The sequence below is a fragment of the Gopherus evgoodei genome, chromosome 5, assembly GCF_007399415.2.
Source record: "Gopherus evgoodei ecotype Sinaloan lineage chromosome 5, rGopEvg1_v1.p, whole genome shotgun sequence".
Lineage (NCBI taxonomy): Eukaryota > Metazoa > Chordata > Testudines > Testudinidae > Gopherus > Gopherus evgoodei.
Window position 1 is genome coordinate 135,744,418 of NC_044326.1, and position 18,202 is coordinate 135,762,619.

The window sequence follows — 18,202 nt, forward strand, 5'->3', positions numbered from 1 at the left end:
CTGCTTAATTCTGTCCAGCCTCTGTAGAGTTAACTTTTCACTCTCTTTCCTTAAATCACTTATTTATCTCCCAAAACAACACCTTTATGAACTCAAATTTAACTATTTTAAGTATTGTTCCAGGGGTTCATGCCTGCACTTACTGCTTTTCTTGCTCCTGACACTATGCCCTTAGGGCTTCCAACCTGTTTTTCAGTTTCTTTATCTGTTGCTTGCCTGCTTGTCTGGGCCTCATCCTGCTTTTTCCAATGAACTGTTTGTGAGTGATACTGTGGTCATTTCACAATTTTGAAAGAAATGTTTAAGGAAAGGGACCAGGAAGGGTGGGGGCTAGTTGAGGAGCCCCCCTTCCTTGCTGAATTGGTAGTGGAACACTAAAGAATCAGTTTCTGAGGCAGACAACAAAGGGGAATAGAACAAGGGGCTTTTTGTCCTTTTTACAATGAGATGGGAGTATGAAGGGGGTTGGGATCGATTTGGGATTTGGAGAACGGGGTAAAGGGGAGCGCTTGGTCTGGTGGTGAGAGAGATTCCTGATGTCAGATCCTGGAATCCCTACCAGAACAGAGTGGGAACCAACAGGTTCGATGGCGTAGACCTCACTGTGATTGTGCGCCTTTCTGTTCTGGTGGAGGACTGCTTGGGCCAAATGCCCAGGTGCCGGCTGCCAGGGTCATCCTACAAAAATGGTCAGGAATCACACGGCCCCAGTTGCCATCTCAGTGGTACCTCCAAATTGTCAAAGTTAGACTCAGGACTCACAGTTTGTCATACCACTCTGTTTTATTAGCACAGTGCTCTGCTAATAACACCCAGATAATGTGAGCCCCCATGCAAGACCCAAACAGTCTTATTTATACAGATAAAAGAGTGCGAACTACACAAAGGGACAAAGAGAGCAAAACTGTAAAATTTACCTGGGGCACAGCATGCATCTCCTACTTCCTTACTAACTCTTATCGATCTAAGGCTAATACTTCACCAATCGCCCTTAAGCGGAGCAATTGTTCTACCTTAATGTCTGCTTTCCTGACACCTGGATGACAGCATTCTTTTCATTTCTACTTAAAGGCACATACAGCATTCTTTAATTCATTCTATTTCTTTAATATAATTCGTTTCACTTTCACAAAAGCAAGCCCTTAACTTTACAGACTGGATATAGTAGACATGCTGTCACTTTCCTGGCTTCCCTATCACAGCTCCTGTAGGATCTATCACTGGAAAACAGTTACAGAAACCCACATGCTGCAATACAGTTGGCAATGCATTTCTTTCTTTCTCCTTAATGCTCTTTCTCCTAAAGTGAGGCAATATTATTTTTCTAGTGTCCTTCCTCTATCTGGTGACTAGTTCTCTCTCTGCCGTAGAGGCAGTAGCAGTTAGTACAAAGAGCAGTGATTCATCCAGAGCAAGAATGAATGTTAGTGATTGCTCAACAGAGGGAGTGATGTAACTCCAATCTTGTTTCCTGCTGTAGATTGAAGCAGGCAATTCATATGGTCTTATCCAGGACAGGATTATGTGCTGGCACAGATTGATTTTACTGCCAAGGTATTCCCTGTGCTCTGAGACAACTAAGGTTAATCAGTGTTGGAAGTTTTAGAACATCATCTCCACCGTGGGCTGTCCTCTTGTGTACTGGCACCTGGATCGAAAGAAGTAGGCAAGCAAGCAAGCAGAGTGCAACAGCTTACAAGGAAACGCAGCACATGATGTCAGGGAAGTGTATTGCAGCACTCTTTTTGGTTCTGGGCTCTAGCTTGGGCTCAGGGTCCTGTGGGAAGGTGCTGGTCTGGCCAGCTGATTACAGTCACTGGCTCAATGTAAAGTCCATTTTAGAAGAGCTTGCAGACAGGGGCCATGAGGTGACTGTGCTGTTGTCTTCATCCTTTCTGGGCATAGATCCCACCAGACCTTCCCCTTTCAATTTTGAGGTGATCCCTATGCCATTCACAAAGGAGGATATGGCGTCCCTGCTGGAAGACTTTCTCCACATGTGGCTTTATGAACTGCCCAACTTTTCATACTGGGAGACCACTTCCAGGCTGTGTAACTTAATATCACGGATGCGGTCTGTGAACAAAGCAACTTGTGATTCGGTGGTGTGGAATGAGGAGCTGATGAAGATGCTGAGAGAGGCTACCTTCGACATTCTCCTTGCAGATCCATTAGTGCTGGGTGGGGAGCTAGTGGCGGAGAAGCTTGGCATCCCATTTGTCTATACTATCCGGTTCTCTATAGGGAGCACAGTGGAGCGGCTGTGTGGTGAGCTTCCAGCCCCTCCTTCGTATGTGCCTGCCAGCATGGGCAGCCTGACGGACAGGATGTCCTTCATGGAGAGGATGAAAAACATGTTCTTTTATGCTCTTCAGGATGTTCTGTTTCACCAGGTTTTCTGGAGAGAATGGAGTCAGTACTACAGCGATGTTTTAGGTAAGGCTGCTCTTTTTGCCGTGATTGTGTCTTTACTGTGGGCTGCATTGTGTGAAAGGAAGCCTAGTCCAGTGGGTGAGGATTCCAGGCACCCGGCTTCAATTTCCTGGGCCGAGCCTAGATTTCAAGCTTTTGCCGGCATAGTGATGTCCATCAGGGCTGTGATCTCTGCCGGCAGCTGTGCTGGTACTAGCCCCTAGCATAAACAAAGTTGTATCAGAAAAACTGCCCCTTTACTTGTGTAACCCTTCTGCCCCTCTAAGTTGGCAGCAACAAGGGCCGGGTTCAGTATCCAGGGGTTCCGTTTTAATAACACCATGCATAACCGGCTCGAGCCCCCATCCAGTGACCTGGGACACTTACATACCACACCCTCCTGGGCGCCTCTAGGAGGCAATACTTTCCCTCTCGCAAGCATGGAGTCTTGAGTGTAGCAAAATCCTTTTAATAAAGGAAGGAAACAATGTGGCATCCCACTGGAGAAACACCACAAACAGGATTATAACACAAACCATAAACAAAACCCACCTCCAAGTACATTTGGCAATGTCCTTTCCCCTTTAAGGTCTTAAGTCCAATTACCCCAAAGTTCAACAACCCAAAAGTCTCTGGTCAGTGCCACCCCAGAATTCAAGAGTTTATCTGCCGAGTTTTACCCCCCCAGCCTGGGTGGAAAGTGGGGGGAAGTCCACACAGGGTGCTAAGGGGCACCTTACGTGGGCCAGGGTCAACTGCTCCACCTCTCCGTGAAGTTCTGCTGCAGCCTTCACTGTGACCAGCTCCACCACACCAGCTGTGCCGCTCCTCCAGCTGTCCAGGCAAACCGCTTCACTCCTCTCACTGTTCCATGGGCTGCTCCAACATGCTGCAGACTGCTTTGCTCTGCCAGCTGCTTAACAGTAGGCCTTCAGGCTCCCCCACAGGTTAACACTGTACTCAGTGATCTCAGCTCAGCCCCTTCAGTGATTTCAGCTTTTAGTAGGGGAGCCCTGGTGTTGGTGCACCATTGGCTCAACATGAATTCAGCTCAGCAGTCTCTAGATGGACTCCTAATAGAATAAAAAATTCAATTCTACTCTTTAACCATGGAGAGAGGAGAATGTGCAATTGGTATTCCAGGCCCTCAGGTACACACACCAGTCCCCAACTTCTCTCCATTCATGGGGTTTTGGAACCCATGTCACATGTTTAGCAAGTACCGCCCAACTGAGGTTGAGTCATCTCTGTCACAAAGCAGTCCCACAGCTCCCCATTCACACAATCAGGGTGACAAACTTTTTTTTTTCCTCCTGCTCCAGTAACAAAGAAATTGGGGATCCCAGAGCTGTTAAAATAACCATCCCAAGTCTGCTGTGGGCTTATGCTAAGTGGGGGGTGGATGCCAATGCAAATCTTTCCACACTTTGAAATTCTTGAAATTCTTCCCACACTCCCTACAATTCACCACCAGATGTCAGGGTAGTGCTCATCCTGACTGCTTACACTTGTATAGCTTGTTTTGCTTAGAGGGGCTGGGATAAGCTACACCGAAAGAGGCCAGTTTTGCTGGTATAAGCAGCAGTCCTCTAAGGAACACTTGCCAAGCTAGGATACTGGCTAAACACTCCTGGCCCAAGGCACTTCTATATCAGTTTAACTGTGTCTGCACCAGGAGTTGTCCCGTCATAGGTATTTTGGTAAAAAATGACATCCCTAAACCGAAAAGGTACATCAATACAGGAACTGCGTGGAGCCCACACCTTCATCGCGCTGTGCTTAGTTCCCCAGCTGTACATTGTTGTGACATTTCTAGCCTTGCCACTTCCCTTCGCAGCTAGAAAGGGGAGTGAAGAAAAAGCCTTGGTCTCAGTGCCCGGCTGTGCCAACTTCCTGCTTTACATGGGGCAGCCAAGCAGGTGGGAGGCAGAGGAGAAAGGGAAAGACCCTAGGAAACTCTGCTGGTTGAAACACACAGCTTTTTCTCTCACCTCCATGGATTATTTCCTGGTAGAGGAAACTGGGGCCTAAAATCATTCCATCAGTTTCTTTTGGCATGATCCTATAAAGCAGCACAACAAGTAACCACTAGGACTTGTGGTGAAAGCACTGGACTGGGGATGCAAGAGATCTGGATTCTAGTCCCAGCTCTGCCACAGACTACCCATGTGACCTTGGGCACCTCACTTCACTTCTTCATGGCTCCATTTACTATGGGTAAAATAATCCTTCCTCTCTCCCATCTGTTTGTCGTCTCACCAGTTTCGAGGGCAAGCTTTCTTGCTGTGTGTTTGTACAGCTCCTAGCACGATGGGGCCAGATTTTCAATTGGGGCTTCTAGGTTCTATTGTGACATTAGTAATAATAAGGTGGCTCACAATAAGTATACCAGGAACCATTTTGAAAGCTGTTGGCTGTTTGCAGTGAATTGATCAAATGTTATACTGTGGGCTCTAGTTTCTATTTTGAACCTTATTATAAGAATAACAAAATGAGACCTGATTTCCAAAGGGGCTAAGCGTGTGCAGGCCCCCTTGACGTAAACAAAGCTGCCGGGGCTTATCAGTCAGGTCCTGACTAATCTACCTTTTCAGAGAATGTGTTTCAAATGGCCCAAATTAAGGTGTCATCAGGGCAGATACTGCAACGGAATGAGTAGCTCGTTATAAGTGCCTAGTGCTATTGAAATGGAGACATTTGGGACATCACCCAGTGAAAGTGCAGCATAGTGAGTTTCCCAAATGAGAAGGGGTAGCTGTAGAGTTGTTGTAACATTCATCTGGTTTTGTCTTCTGAGACTGTCATCTCTTTGGGGCCCAGCCTGCTGTCCTATGTGTCCGTACAGGACGTAGCCTATATCAGGGGCTACTGCCCTGCAAATAATGCTGCTATGTAAAGGGGGAGAAGATGAATCATTCCCCATGTGAACCCGGATATAAAATGGAGTCATGCTGGTTTGCTTTCCTTGGTTTGATTGACCGACATTTCTCACAGAAAAAAGAATGTAAACCCACTAATATAAAGTCACTAGGTAGTTGGCTCTTTGTCTTATATACAAAGAGTTTCGACTGTCTTTACAAAATAAAAAATCTAGACCAAAGGAGAGATTTTCAAACGTGTGTAGGGATTTAGGAGCACAGGCACCATTGAGGGACTTGAGCTTCTAAATCCTTTGAGTGTTTTTTGAAACCCCTCCTATCATTTATTCAAATCAACTAGCTACTTTTCTAGATACCAATCTAATTTATTATGCTCATGGTAATTGGTTGTTTATTCCTTAGTAGCTCCTGTGAACCACAATCAAGGCCCTGTGCTAAGCCTTGTACAGATAAGTAACAGAAAAGATAAGCCCTGACTCAGAGATCTTGTAAGCCCTGACTCAGAGATCCCGGTGTCAGACCTGATGTGAGAGGTGGACAAAATGGATATGTACTATTGAGAGGATGCGGGAACAATACATTGATGTGAGTTCAGCAGAGAAGCTAAATTGTCAGCTTGCCATATGCCTAAGAAGTGCCAGAAAGGAGTGATTTGTTGGCATCATGGCAGAAGTAGTTAAAACTTGTTGGAGTTTGATTTTTATCAGAGTTTTTTTAAATAAACTACAGTCAATATTATGAGGAAGCCGGGCATTGACAATGTACCTGTGTAACCCCCACACCTCCTGGGTGTGGTGTTCTGTCCCATGTAGTAGCACCGAGACCACTTGGAGAGATTGAGTCCACTCTACAGCTTTAGCTCACAGCCAGGGCGGCTCCAGGCACCAGCACACCAAGTGCATGCCTGGGTCGGAAAGCCGTGGGGGGGGCGGCCTGCCAGTCGCCGTGAGGGCGGCAGTCGGGCAGCCTTTGGCGGCATGCCTGCGGGAGGTCCGCCGGTTCTGCGGCTTTGGCGGCAATTCAGCGGCAGGTACGCCGAAGGCACGGGACTGGCGGACCTCCCGCAGGCATGCCGCCGAATCCACGTTACCAATGGACCTCCCGCAGCCATGCCGCTGAATCCGTGTTACCAGCGGACCTCCCGCAGGCATGCTGCTGAAGGCTGCCTGACTGCTGTGCTTGGGGCAGCAAAATATGTAGAACCGCCCCTGCTAACAGCCATGTGACTTTTAGCTCATGCAGTAGAGGCTCGTGCATTTAGCTCCAGAGGTCCCCGTTCGATCCTGCCTGATGACAACCGGGATCTGTCAGCATTACCCCTGCTCTGAGAATGGACACTTACATGAAAACCTCTACTCCCTCCCAAAGGCTTAACTGGTTGATCTAAAATGGCATTCCTCCAACTGCAGAAGAGAACATTAAGCTGAGAGACCTTGCTCCTAACCAATTTCCCTCTTAATGATAAAAGCAGGCTCTAATGTTCAAGGCTGAGTGTGTCATAGCTTTGCTATTATCTAAATGCACTAGCAGTATCACACTTTGCAGTGTATGCAAACAACTTTGGCCCTGATTGTGCCCTAGTGATGGAGTGGGATGAGGCCAAGGTAGAGGTGATGCAGTGTCCCATGGAAAGATAATACAGTGATCCATGCCCCATCCTTCAGTTGCCTTCACAGCCACTTCCTCAGTTGCTCCCAGAGCTAGCAAAGAGCTCTCTGTGGGGCCAGGGATCTGCATGCACACAGGGCTGGGGTAGGGTGATTAGGATTGTCCCACCATCAGCCCTGCAGTTTCCCAGAGAAAGATAATCCTGTCCCCAGCTCTGTTATCATTCTGCCCCTCCCATGCCGTGTGAGACTCCCCTTACAGGAGAGATCCTGGAGACAGCTGTGTTTGGTGGGGTCCCTGAAATCCTGGCTCCATTGCGCCACGGCTAGGGAGTGGCTCAGAGTCCCTCTGTGCGAGTGTAGAGGCGCAGGGCTTCCATGCAATTTGCCCAGGCCTCTTGCTGATTTGGTGAGATCCACATGGCTCTTAGGGAATGGTGGGGTTAGTGGGCAGCCCCATTCTGTATGGAGCCATCCCCCATGGAGCATCTCAGGAGAACCCGCCCCCCTCTGCTTTGCTCTGGGGGTTTTCCCACAGGGGGAGGGGCAGTCTGGCCCTATGTTTTGTGTGTAATAGGTGCTGGTGTGTGTGACACAGAGGCTCTGTTGCCCTGCCCCCACCACCATGGAGAAATTGGGAGCCAGTGAGAGTGCTTCACTTGGGGAACAAGGGAAGCCACAGCAGCCCAAATGGGCAAGAACTGTGAAACTCTGATGTCCTAAAGCTTCCTCTGCCTGCCCGTCTCCTGGAGTTCCTCCCACGATCCCCAGGGACCTCCTCCAGCACTACTCCTATCACCCAGCATGGAGGCAGAAGCCAGGCGACATTCACATTCAAGACAAGTGTTCCCAAATACCGCAGACCCAAATGCGTCTGTAAAACTATTCGTCAGCCAATCACAAATCATGAATAAGTTGGTGACAGAGAGTCATGATTGGTGGAAGAGAAACCAGTGATTACAGGGTGAGGTCCTGATAATAAGGGTCTGCTCCAAAGCCCACGGAAATCATTGGAAAGACTTGCATTGATTTAGTGAGCTTTGGACTGGGGCCATAGTTTGCAATTGAAAGATGACAATTTTCCTGCAGATCTGAAAATGCACCTTGTGTAACAATAGCTGTCCAGCAGAGGGAGCAGGTTGTTTTCAATCCTGCAGGAGAATCCATCAGTTTCATTCCAGAAGGAGAATTCTAGGTGATCCAGAACAGGATTTGGTACTTGCTGAGTGTTTCCCCACATATGGTAATTTTGCACTGAAATGACCTTATTCTTCTATCAAGATTGGAACATTGAGCATCCAGTCTTTGTGGGCTGTGCTTAGAAGTGTTTACACGGTGGGCTCTGGAACTGAATTTAGCTCTGATGAGAGCTGCTGCGTACAGCCATGATGTTGAAGAAGTGGCTTTTGCTGGTGCTGTGGGCTCACATGAGCTACTGGGGCTCAGGATCCTGTGGGAAGGTGCTGGTCTGGCCCTCTGAGGCCAGTCACTGGCTCAACATGAAACTGGTGCTGGAGGAACTCTCCCTTCGGGGCCATGATGTGACTGTGCTGGTGCCTTCAGCAAATTTGTTCATCGACTACAATGAGTCCTCTTCCCCATTTGACTTTGAGGTCCTTCCGGTGCCCTTTACCAAGGAGACCATGGCGGCCATGTTGGAGGACTTCTTGCACCTGTGGATGTATGAGCTTCCCCATCTGTCCTACTGGGAGGGCCTGGTGAAAGTGATGGAAAACATGGAAGTCTTTGTCACGATGTCGAAGCAGATCTGTGACAGTGTGGTGCTGAACCCCAGGCTGACAGCAAAGCTCCAGCAAGCAGGGTTTGATATGCTAATCGCAGACCCTCTTTCTCTGGGTGGTGAGCTGATAGCAGAGTTGCTTGAAATCCCTTTTGTCTATACTTTCCGGTTCTCTGAAGGGAACACAGCGGAGCGGCTGTGTGGGGGGCTTCCAGCTCCTCCTTCATACGTGCCTGCCAGCACAGGGGGACTGACGGACAGGATGTCCTTCATGGAGAGATGGCAAAACCTGCTCTTTTATGCTCTTCAGGATGTTCTGTTTCACCAGGTTTTCTGGAGAGAATGGAGTCAGTACTACAGCGATGTTTTAGGTAAGGCTGCTCTTGTTTGCCGTGATTGTGTCTATACTGTCACATCAAAAATGGAGGGCCGCACTTTCTGAAAGGAAGGCTGGTCCAGTGGGTAGGGTGCTACCCCGGGACTCCAGACACCTTGGTTCAACTTCATGCTCTGCCACATATTTCCTGGGTGACCTTGGGCAAGTCACATAGGGCTTGTCTGTAGATAAAAGTTGTACTGCTTTAGCTATACCATTGTAGCTAAAATGGTACCACCCCTGGAGTGAGGAGGGACGTGTCCAGGTGTTTATAGCAGCATCACCTCTTCCCATGTGGAAAGGGGAATATGTTATATGGGTATAAGGCATGTTTCAGTCAACATCACTGAGTCCTCGCTAGCGATTATACTGGTATAGCTATTTTTTTTTTAAACCCCAAACATACCTTGATGGAAATAGTTGTACTGGTTAAAAACAAACAAACAAAAAACCTGTTTAGATAAGGCCTCCATCTCTCTGCACCTCAGTTCCCTATCTGTATATGAGGATGCTAGCCGTGCATTACCTCCCAAGGATGTTGTCAGGACTACTATATTAAACATTGTGATGTGCTGGTCAGATAAATACAGTCATAGCTTGGGTTAAACCTTGTTGAAACTGGTGGGAGTATCAGTCCCCCTCATTCTGGATAAATGTAAAAAAAAAAAAAATAGATAAATAAACTTCTTCATGGAACCAGATAGCTGAACCAGTTAGGGGTCTCTGCCCAGAACAAAGTCACGTGGAAGGCTGGAGTAGGAGTTGTCGTGTGACCCACAGCATTCCTCTGTGATCTGATAACAGTAAGGGGCAGGGGATTTATTGGATTGGATTGTGTCAGAGAAGCAGACTAACATACCAGAGAAGCTAGGAGAAAAGGAACAGAAAGTCAAGGAGACAGCTGAACAAGCACTGGGACTGGGAGAATGACCCTTAGGGGTGAAAGCTTCTATAGGGAGCTTTTTGAGCAGAGTTGTGTGGAAGGAAGCCGGGCTTTGTGTACTCTTTACAAGTAAACAGGATTGCTTCACAGAGAGACCTGTGGAACAAATGATGGAATAAATAATGGAAGTGCTCAGAGAAATCGAAGCTGGACAAAAGGAAGTATACCAAGACCTAAAACAATTAGAGACTTTGCAAAAGGAATTAAAGCAGCATCTGGAGTCTTCCCAGAATAGCCTGAGGGATGAATTGCAGGCAGAGGTGAAATCTCTATCGGAGTGGCAACTACAAAGAGTCTGGACAGTCTGGAGTTGCATCACTCCCAGTTTGCAATAGTAAGACAGATCAGATCAGTAAGTCAGATTACCTGACTGCCATAGACCAGAAGGTTTTCCATGGATTAGTGGAGACCAAAGAAAACTCTGGCCAGTTTGGAACTTGCTAACAGAGATGAGCTGCAGCAAGCAGTTCAGGATCTGAGAAATCGGCTTGAAAAGAAAATCAAAGGGTCACAGACCACAGCGAAAGGCGGCCGCCTGGATGAGCCAGCTGGAGGAGTTGGGTAAGACCAGACATTTAACAATAAATGCCAAGAAAAGGTGTCTTATAAATTCATTATGTGGACTTTTCCTTTCAAGATGTGGCTCAGGTAAAGCAAATATTCACTGCAAACAAGTAGCTGAAGTAAAAGGGGCCTGTGTAGGAAAGCAGCATTTTCAGTCTGTCACATGCATACACTGTGCCAGAGACGAGGTATTTGTTGGCATCGTGATAGAGGTAGTTAAACCTGTTGGAGTTTGTGGGATGGGACTAGTTCTGAGAACACACCACAGACAAGCATTTGCCCACAGGCAAGGTAACGAGGAAGCTGGGTGTTTGCCAACTACCTGCTCTGAGAATGGAAACTTCACCAGAAGGAGGATTACGCTTTTCAACTCCGAGGTTCATTGGTTGATCCAAAGATGGCATTCCCCGCGTTGCTGAAGAGAACACTAAGCAGAGAGGTCTGATTCCTAACCAACTTCCCTCTTACTGATAAAAACAGATGCTCATATTCAAGGCTATGAGTGTGTGATGGCTGCTCTGTGATCTGTATGCACTAGCAGTATTGCACTGGGCATTGAATGCAAAAAGCTCTGGCTCCGATTGTGCCCCAGTGATCCTTGAGTAGGGCAGGCTAGGCAGTAAGGGTGATGCAGAGTTTCCTGTGGAAAGATAATATAGTGACCCATGCGCTATCATCCAAGGATGGATCACTCTCTTCTCCTTGGAAAGAGGCCTCAGCTGCATCCACAGCCACCTTCTCCACGCATTGCATTACAACAGTTGTCCTGCAGAGGTAACGGTGCCTTCTCCTGTAGCAGAATCCTAGGTGATCCACGACAGAGTTTGGTACTTGCTGAGCATGTCCCCAAATATGGTAATTTTGCATTGAAATGACCTTATATGAAGATTGCAACATTCAAGATCCAGTCTTTGTGGGCTGTGCTTAAAAGTGTTTACATTGTGGACTTTGGAACTGAACTTAGCTCCAATGAGAGGTGCAGCCAGGATGTTGAAGAAATGGCTTTTGCTGGTGCTGTGGGTTCACATGAGCTACTGGGGCTCAGGATCCTGTGGGAAGGTGCTGGTCTGGCCCACCGATGCCAGTCACTGGCTCAACATAAAACTGGTGCTGGAGGAACTCTCCCTTCGGGGCCATGATGTGACTGTGCTGGTGCCTTCAGTAAATTTGCACATCGATTACAATGAGTCCTCTTCCCCATTTGATTTTGAGGTCCTTCCAGTGCCCTTTACCAAGGAGACCAGGGTGGCCCTGTTGGAGGACTTCCTGCACCTGTGGATGTACGAGCATCCCCGTCTGTCCTGCTGGGAGCTCATGTTGAAAATGAAAGAATTCATGGAAGTCTCTATCAAGATGTTCAAGCAGACCTGTGACGGTGTAGTGCTGAACCCCAGGCTGACAGCAAAGCTCCAGCAAGCAGGGTTTGATGTGCTAATCTCAGACCCTCTTTCTCCGGGCGGTGAGCTGGTAGCAGAGTTGCTTGAAATCCCTTTTGTCTATACTTTCCGGTTCTCTGAAGGGAACACAGCGGAGCGGCTGTGTGGGGGGCTTCCAGCCCCTCCTTCATACGTACCTGCCAGCACAGGGGGATTGACAGACAGGATGTCCTTCATAGAGAAGATGACAAACTTGCTGCTTTATATTTACCATGATGTGTTTTTCCTGCATTTCTGGGGGGATGAATGGAATCAGTATTACAGTGATGTCTTAGGTGAGACTGTGACTGGACATACATAGCTTTTTAGCCCAGGCCAAGACTTTAAAAATTGGGGGCCTCAGGTTAGGAACTCAATTTAGGTCCCTAAGTGGCCTTCTTCTTCAAGAGCACTGAGTACTTTCACCTCCAAAGCCAGATATAAATATTGAAAGGAATTTTAGATGTAATTTTCTTTTCTCTGTTTCATCAATTTTTGCATTTCTCTGAGCTGGGACAATTAGTTTTATAAAAGTTTCAAATACATTTCACTTCCTGGTTTTCCCATGTGAGCACAGTCCTGCAGGGACAGCGGAGGATTCCTTAAGGATAAGTTGTTAACATTTTAAATGAAATTTAACGTTCTAGGTTTTGTAGAAACTTGTATTCACAAAGCCTCAAGTGTCAGCCAAACATGCCCTGAATGTGGGCACAGTCCCGCTCCCTTTTTAATAAACAGGAGCTAAGCTTTACCACTGATCTCCAATTAACCACCTTTGCATTCTTAGGATATGTCCAGACTACCCGCCGTATTTGCGGGTAGCGATCAGTTTATTGGGAATTGATATATCGTGTCTCATCTAGATGTGATATATCGATCCCCGAACGCACTCCCCGTCGACTCCGGAACTCCACCGGAGTGAGTGGCAGTAGCGGAGTCAGCGGGGGAGCCATGAATGTCGATCCCGCGCGGTGAGGATGGGAGGTAGGTCGGAATAAGATCCTTAGACTTCAGCTACGGTATTACCATAGCTGAAGTTGTGTATCTTACATCGACACTCCCTTTCCCACCCCAGTGTAGACCAGGCGTTAGTCCCATTTCCCTGGGAAGTATCTAAATGAGGCCCAGGGTCAAAGTTAAGCCCCCAGTTCAGTAAAGTATCCCTACTCAAGAACGGTGCTTAAGCATGTGCTTTAACTTGAAGTCAATGGGATCTAAGCACGTGTTTATGTGCTTTCCGGAATTGGGGCCAGATTGTTCTGAGATCTTAATTACCTTGTATATTATAAAAATAATGTTTATTATATGGACAGTGTAAGACATGTGCTCTTAAATGCTCATTTCCTTGCTCGTACGTGCTTGAGTTTTGTAATGGACATGAGAGGTAAGACCATGGCTTTCAGAGAGCAGCCTGAAGACTTGGTTGTCGTCTTTGCAGGATCATGTGCTAGTTCCAGTGCAGTCAAAAGGCAACATTTTCAAGCACATTGAAGTCCTATTTCTGAAAGTGACTAAGGAACTGATTGGCAAAGGGAATTTAGGCTCCTGGCAGGATTTACAAAAGTGCCTCTGTGAGTTTGTCCCTTTGAGTTTCAATGGGAGTTAAACACCTAGCCTGCCTAGGCACATCTATAAATTTCACACTGCCACCTGTGGTATCTTTAGGCACTTAAATACCTTTGAAAATCTAACCCTAAAACACTTAGGATATGTCTACACTGCAGTTCAAACCCCACGGCTGTTCCATGCCAGCTGATCTGGGCTCATGCGGGCTGTGGGGCTGTTTAATTGCAGAGTAGGTGTTTGGACTCGGGCTGGAGCTTGGGCTCTAGAGCCCTGTGAGGTGGGAGCTTTTGAAATTTATGCGCATTGAGACAACTTCCTGGAGTAAAGTTGTATGTGCAGGTTTGAGGCCTACACCGGCGAGGCGTGTGCAGCACAGCCAGCCTTCCCTCTCAACATCATGAAAAAGTGATCAACGATCAGAGCAAATGAAGTATCAGAGAGAAGGCAACCAACACCCTAAGCCCTAGGCCTGTGGCCCTCCCAACCAAGCCCCTGACCCTCGCCGGGCCTTAGTTAACCCATCTGAAAAAGATAAGGCTACTACCAATGATGTATAGGTCTGTAGTGCTTTATCCGTAGATCCCAACACACTTTAAAGATGTGAGTAAGCACTGCAAGCCCAATAGAACGCTTGGCCCAGCAAAGTACAGACGTGCTGTAGCCAGATGATTTGGGAGGTCTTCATATAGTGTTGTTGGCTATGGACTGTTTTCCAAACTGTGTCTATGCAGAAATGAGAGCAAATGGCTATATGATTATCAGCAGCCCAGCAGGGGAGCAGTTTGCTGGGATTGCTGCTGAACTTCTTCGCTCCTTTAGCAGAAAAAACCAGTCACCCGTGACAGGATTTGCTTCTTGCAGAGTCTTCTCTGCCTCCCCACCACTCCCCTTCTCCAGTTTAGGTAGGTTGTGCTCAGCAGAGATCAGTCTCTCAGGGCGGGGATGGTGTTACTAACTCGGCGTAGAGAGGCATTAGGTCGACGCAAGGCAGCTTACATTGACCTAACCGTGCAGTGTTGACCAGGCCTGAGTACCTTTCCCTGACCTGAAGGAAAGATCTGTGTAGCTCAAAAGCTTGTCTCTCTCACCAATAGAAGTTGATCCAATAAAAGAGGTGACTTCACCCACCTTGTCTGTCTAATATCCTGGGACTGACACAGCTACAACAACACTGCATACTAACTAACCTGTGTCATGATCAAAGTTTACTGTATCATGGTGTCACGTGTGTATGAAATCCTGTTAGTCAGCACTTCAGCTCTAAACAGGGCAGGACATGGGGCTGCATCATTGACAATCTTCATTCCTAGCTGTGATCAGCCTGATTGAGACTCTAGGCAAAATTTCCTATTATTTATCTGAGAGTAGCAGCTAGAGCAGTGGTCCCCAACCTTTTTCGTCTGGCGGGCGCCAGATGAAGGACTGTGGCGACGGTTAAGCATATGCCGAAATGCTGCCGAAATTCGGCGGCGTTTCGGCATCGCCACCTCTGGATGATGTCACTTGTCGGCGGCAAGCAGCGTCATCCAGAGGTGGCGATGCCAAAATGCCGCCGAATTTCATGGGATGCTTGACCCCGGCCAGGACGCGGGCACATTTAGATGCCCCCCTGAGTTAGACTGTTCCCTGTGCTAAGCCCTAGACAAACACATAATTCCTGTCCTGAAGAGTTTGCAATCTAAGGCCTGGTCTAAACACACAGTTGTAGCGATTCAGCTAAAGGTGTAACTTTATACCAGTTTAGTTAAACCACTGTAACTTTGTGTGGCCACTGCTATTGGTTCACTTTACATACATAAGTGTACAGACACCAAATTATAAGGAAGTCCAGACACACAGTTGCACCATTTGAACAAACCCAATTTAGAGTAAATCAGTGAAGCTGCAGTGTGTCAGCCTGAAGGATGGGAGGGGAAAGAGAGTTGAGGTCACCTGCCCAAAGCCATGCAACAACACAGTGGCAGAGCTGTGATAAAACCCAGGTTTCCTGAGTCCCAGTTCTGTTCACTAGGCCACACTGCACTGAACAGTGTCCAGGAGTGCCAGGTCTCAGATATAGGGCTGGTATGTTTCAATAGACAATGAGCAAGATTGCTCCCTCCTGCGGCTAATTTTAACTCCTATCTTTTGCTTGCAGGAAGGCCCACGACGCTGTGTGAAACGATGGGCAAAGCAGAGATGTGGCTGATCCGAACGTACTGGGACTTTGAATTCCCTCGTCCTTTCCTGCCTAACTTTGAGTTTGTTGGGGGACTCCATTGCAAGCCTGCAAAGCCTTTACCTGAGGTACCTTAATAGTTCCCCTTGGTCTAATCATCTGCCCCTCAGATCAACAGCTGTTTGTTTGTCTGGTTTCCGCATGCAGGGTATGCCATATCCTGAGAAGCTCGCTGAGAACAATGTCAGCTTTGGGTAAGAAAAATCTGTTATGCATCACTGCAATGTTGGATGATGCTCTGTTGCTAATTGAAAATACAGGGCCAGTTTCAGAGCTGTACTGATTTACACCATCTCAAGAGCTGGCCTGTAGTCAATCGCCTTTCTGCCTGCTGGGGGGACAGGATGGGTGAGGTAATATATTTTTTTGGACCAACTTCTATTGGCGAGAGAGACAAACATTCCAGCCGCACACGGCTATTCTTCAGGTCTGGGAAACAGAGTGTCATAGCTAAATGCAAGGTGGAACAGATTGTTTAGCACATGTAACTACCACATTTCAAGTGACCATTTGAAGTGAAGTGACCTGTTAACATCTCTCCGGTGATAGGGAGCAGGGCCAGCTCTAGGCACCGGCAAACCAAGCACGTGCTTGGGGTGGCACATTTTCAGGGGCGGCATTCCAGCCCCCCCCCCTTTTTTTTTTTTACTTTGGGTGGCAAAAATGTAGAGGCAGCCCTCGCAGCAGCAATGTGTCGTGTGTGGGTGCCCGGGGGCTGCTGCAGTTCACCCCACAGGGGAGCAGCGCCCGCACCTTGTGGCTGGGCTGGGCAGGCTCCAAGTGGGGGACACTCAGGCTTGGGGCTGCCCCACAAGGCATAAGGAGCCCCTGCAGGTGCTGCAGGGTGGCCACTCCCAAGCGCCACAGCTGGGGCTCGGCGAAGTGGCCCGAGCCACCCAGGGACTGCAGCAGGGCGGCCAGAAGCAGCAGCAGCAGTGGGGCCATAGAGGGTGGGTTGCTGCCGTGCGGGGCCCATGTCCCGCTCTCTGGGGCTCCGCTCCCTCTGGGGATGCCCTGCCCCAGCTCCTCAGCTCGCTGCAGGGGTAGTCCCCCGGCTCTGCCCTCCCAGGTCCCGGCCAGTCCTGGAGGCAGGAGCCCTGGCTGGAGGGACCCTGCTGCTTTCCCCAACCCTGCCAGCGCTGGACAGCTGGAGGCGAGGGGGGAGCGGGTGGAGTCAGCGCTGATAGGGAGGAGCCCAGTGCTGGGGCGGCAGGGGGTGCAGGTGGCGGGGGAGAGCCCAGGGCTGGGGCGGCAGGGGGTGTGGATGGAGGAGAGCACTGGTGGGGGCAGAGGGTGAGGGCTGGGATAGGGGGCAGCCAAAAGTGTTTTGCTTGGGGGCAGCAAAAAGCCTAGAGCCAGCCCTGATAGGGAGGAAAGAAAGGGGCACGGGGGAAAGCACCTGTGAGGGGGTGTCATTTGGGGGGTTACAGATTGTTGTAATAAGCCATAAATCCAGTGTTTCTGTTCAGTCCATGATTTTTAGTCTCTAGCAGAGTCGTGAATTTAAGCTCCCAGGCTCGGCATTTGAAAGCGTCGGGCAGGTTTCCTTTGAGGATGAGGACTGAGAGCTCTGATGTGGAGCCATTGTTCTGTGAAAAATGTTCACCCACAGGTGACACGGTGTTTTTGTCTTTTAGTATTTTCCTGTGCGAGTTCATTCGAGAGCGTAGCTATTATCTGGTTTCACCATCGTTATTGCTGAGGTCTTTAGTGCACTGGATGAGGTACACCATGTGTAGGACCCACCTGTGGATCCTTATGGGGGAGAGGGTCATTAAGGCAAAGCAGTAGTGAATCCAGTGCTTAGCTTAAAAAATACCCAAGTACACCCCTCGTCCCATGGCTTTCTACTCATCCAAGCTGTGCCTCCCACACCTGTATTGCTGTTTTTAGCAGCATCACATCTGGCCGCTGGAGCCTTTGGCGGGGGGAAGCATCAGGGAAAGACTTCCTCCCCCCACAGGGAAAGGCTCTGCCTGTTCCCCGCTGCAGGGAAAGGCTCTGGCAGCGGGAAAAGGCAGCAGGGACAGACTGAGGCTTTCCTTGCTGCCTCTCCCCCCCCACCAGAGCCCTTTCCCTGACAGCTGCAGCATGGACGTGGTGCTACAGGCCAACGAAAATAGTGTGTAGTGTAGACGTTGCCTGAGTCAGATAGGAATGATGGACAGATCGAACTGCTGGGCGCCGGACATATATCTGTGCTGAACAGCTAATAAATGATGACGATGAAAGCTTTGTTAAACCAGCTGCCCACGCAATCGCTTTTTTTAAAAGCTAGCCATTGGCTCATTTTACCAGTGTCAGCTAGATTAAAGAACCCTCTGCTATAAGAAATTTCCCAATGTAGGTGCTTAGAGACCATGATCAAATAACATTTAGCCTTCTCTTTGATAAGCTTTGTATTAAAATAAATGTCTCTTGCCATGTGTATTTCTACTGAGTACCTTTCACCTATTTCAATATGCCAGTGCCTTGAAAAGT

General features: G+C 48.4%; 1 protein-coding gene across 8 annotated transcripts in view; it reads left to right on the plus strand.

The window, feature by feature from the left end:
* The window catches only part of LOC115652830 (UDP-glucuronosyltransferase 2A1-like), a 42,037-nt gene that overhangs the window by 14,614 nt on the left and 9,221 nt on the right, over nucleotides 1-18,202 (plus strand). For 2 of the 8 annotated variants that reach the window (XM_030565356.1, XM_030565357.1), the window contains exon 2: nucleotides 15,641-15,789. In XM_030565356.1, coding sequence (XP_030421216.1) covers nucleotides 15,641-15,789 — 149 coding nt within the window. Of the gene's footprint in view, nucleotides 1-1,483; nucleotides 2,437-5,967; nucleotides 5,983-8,087; nucleotides 9,011-9,906; nucleotides 10,520-11,581; nucleotides 12,234-15,640; nucleotides 15,790-18,202 lie in introns of those variants that run through there. The other 6 variants (XM_030565362.1, XM_030565363.1, XM_030565360.1 and 3 more) reach the window with 6 other exon arrangements.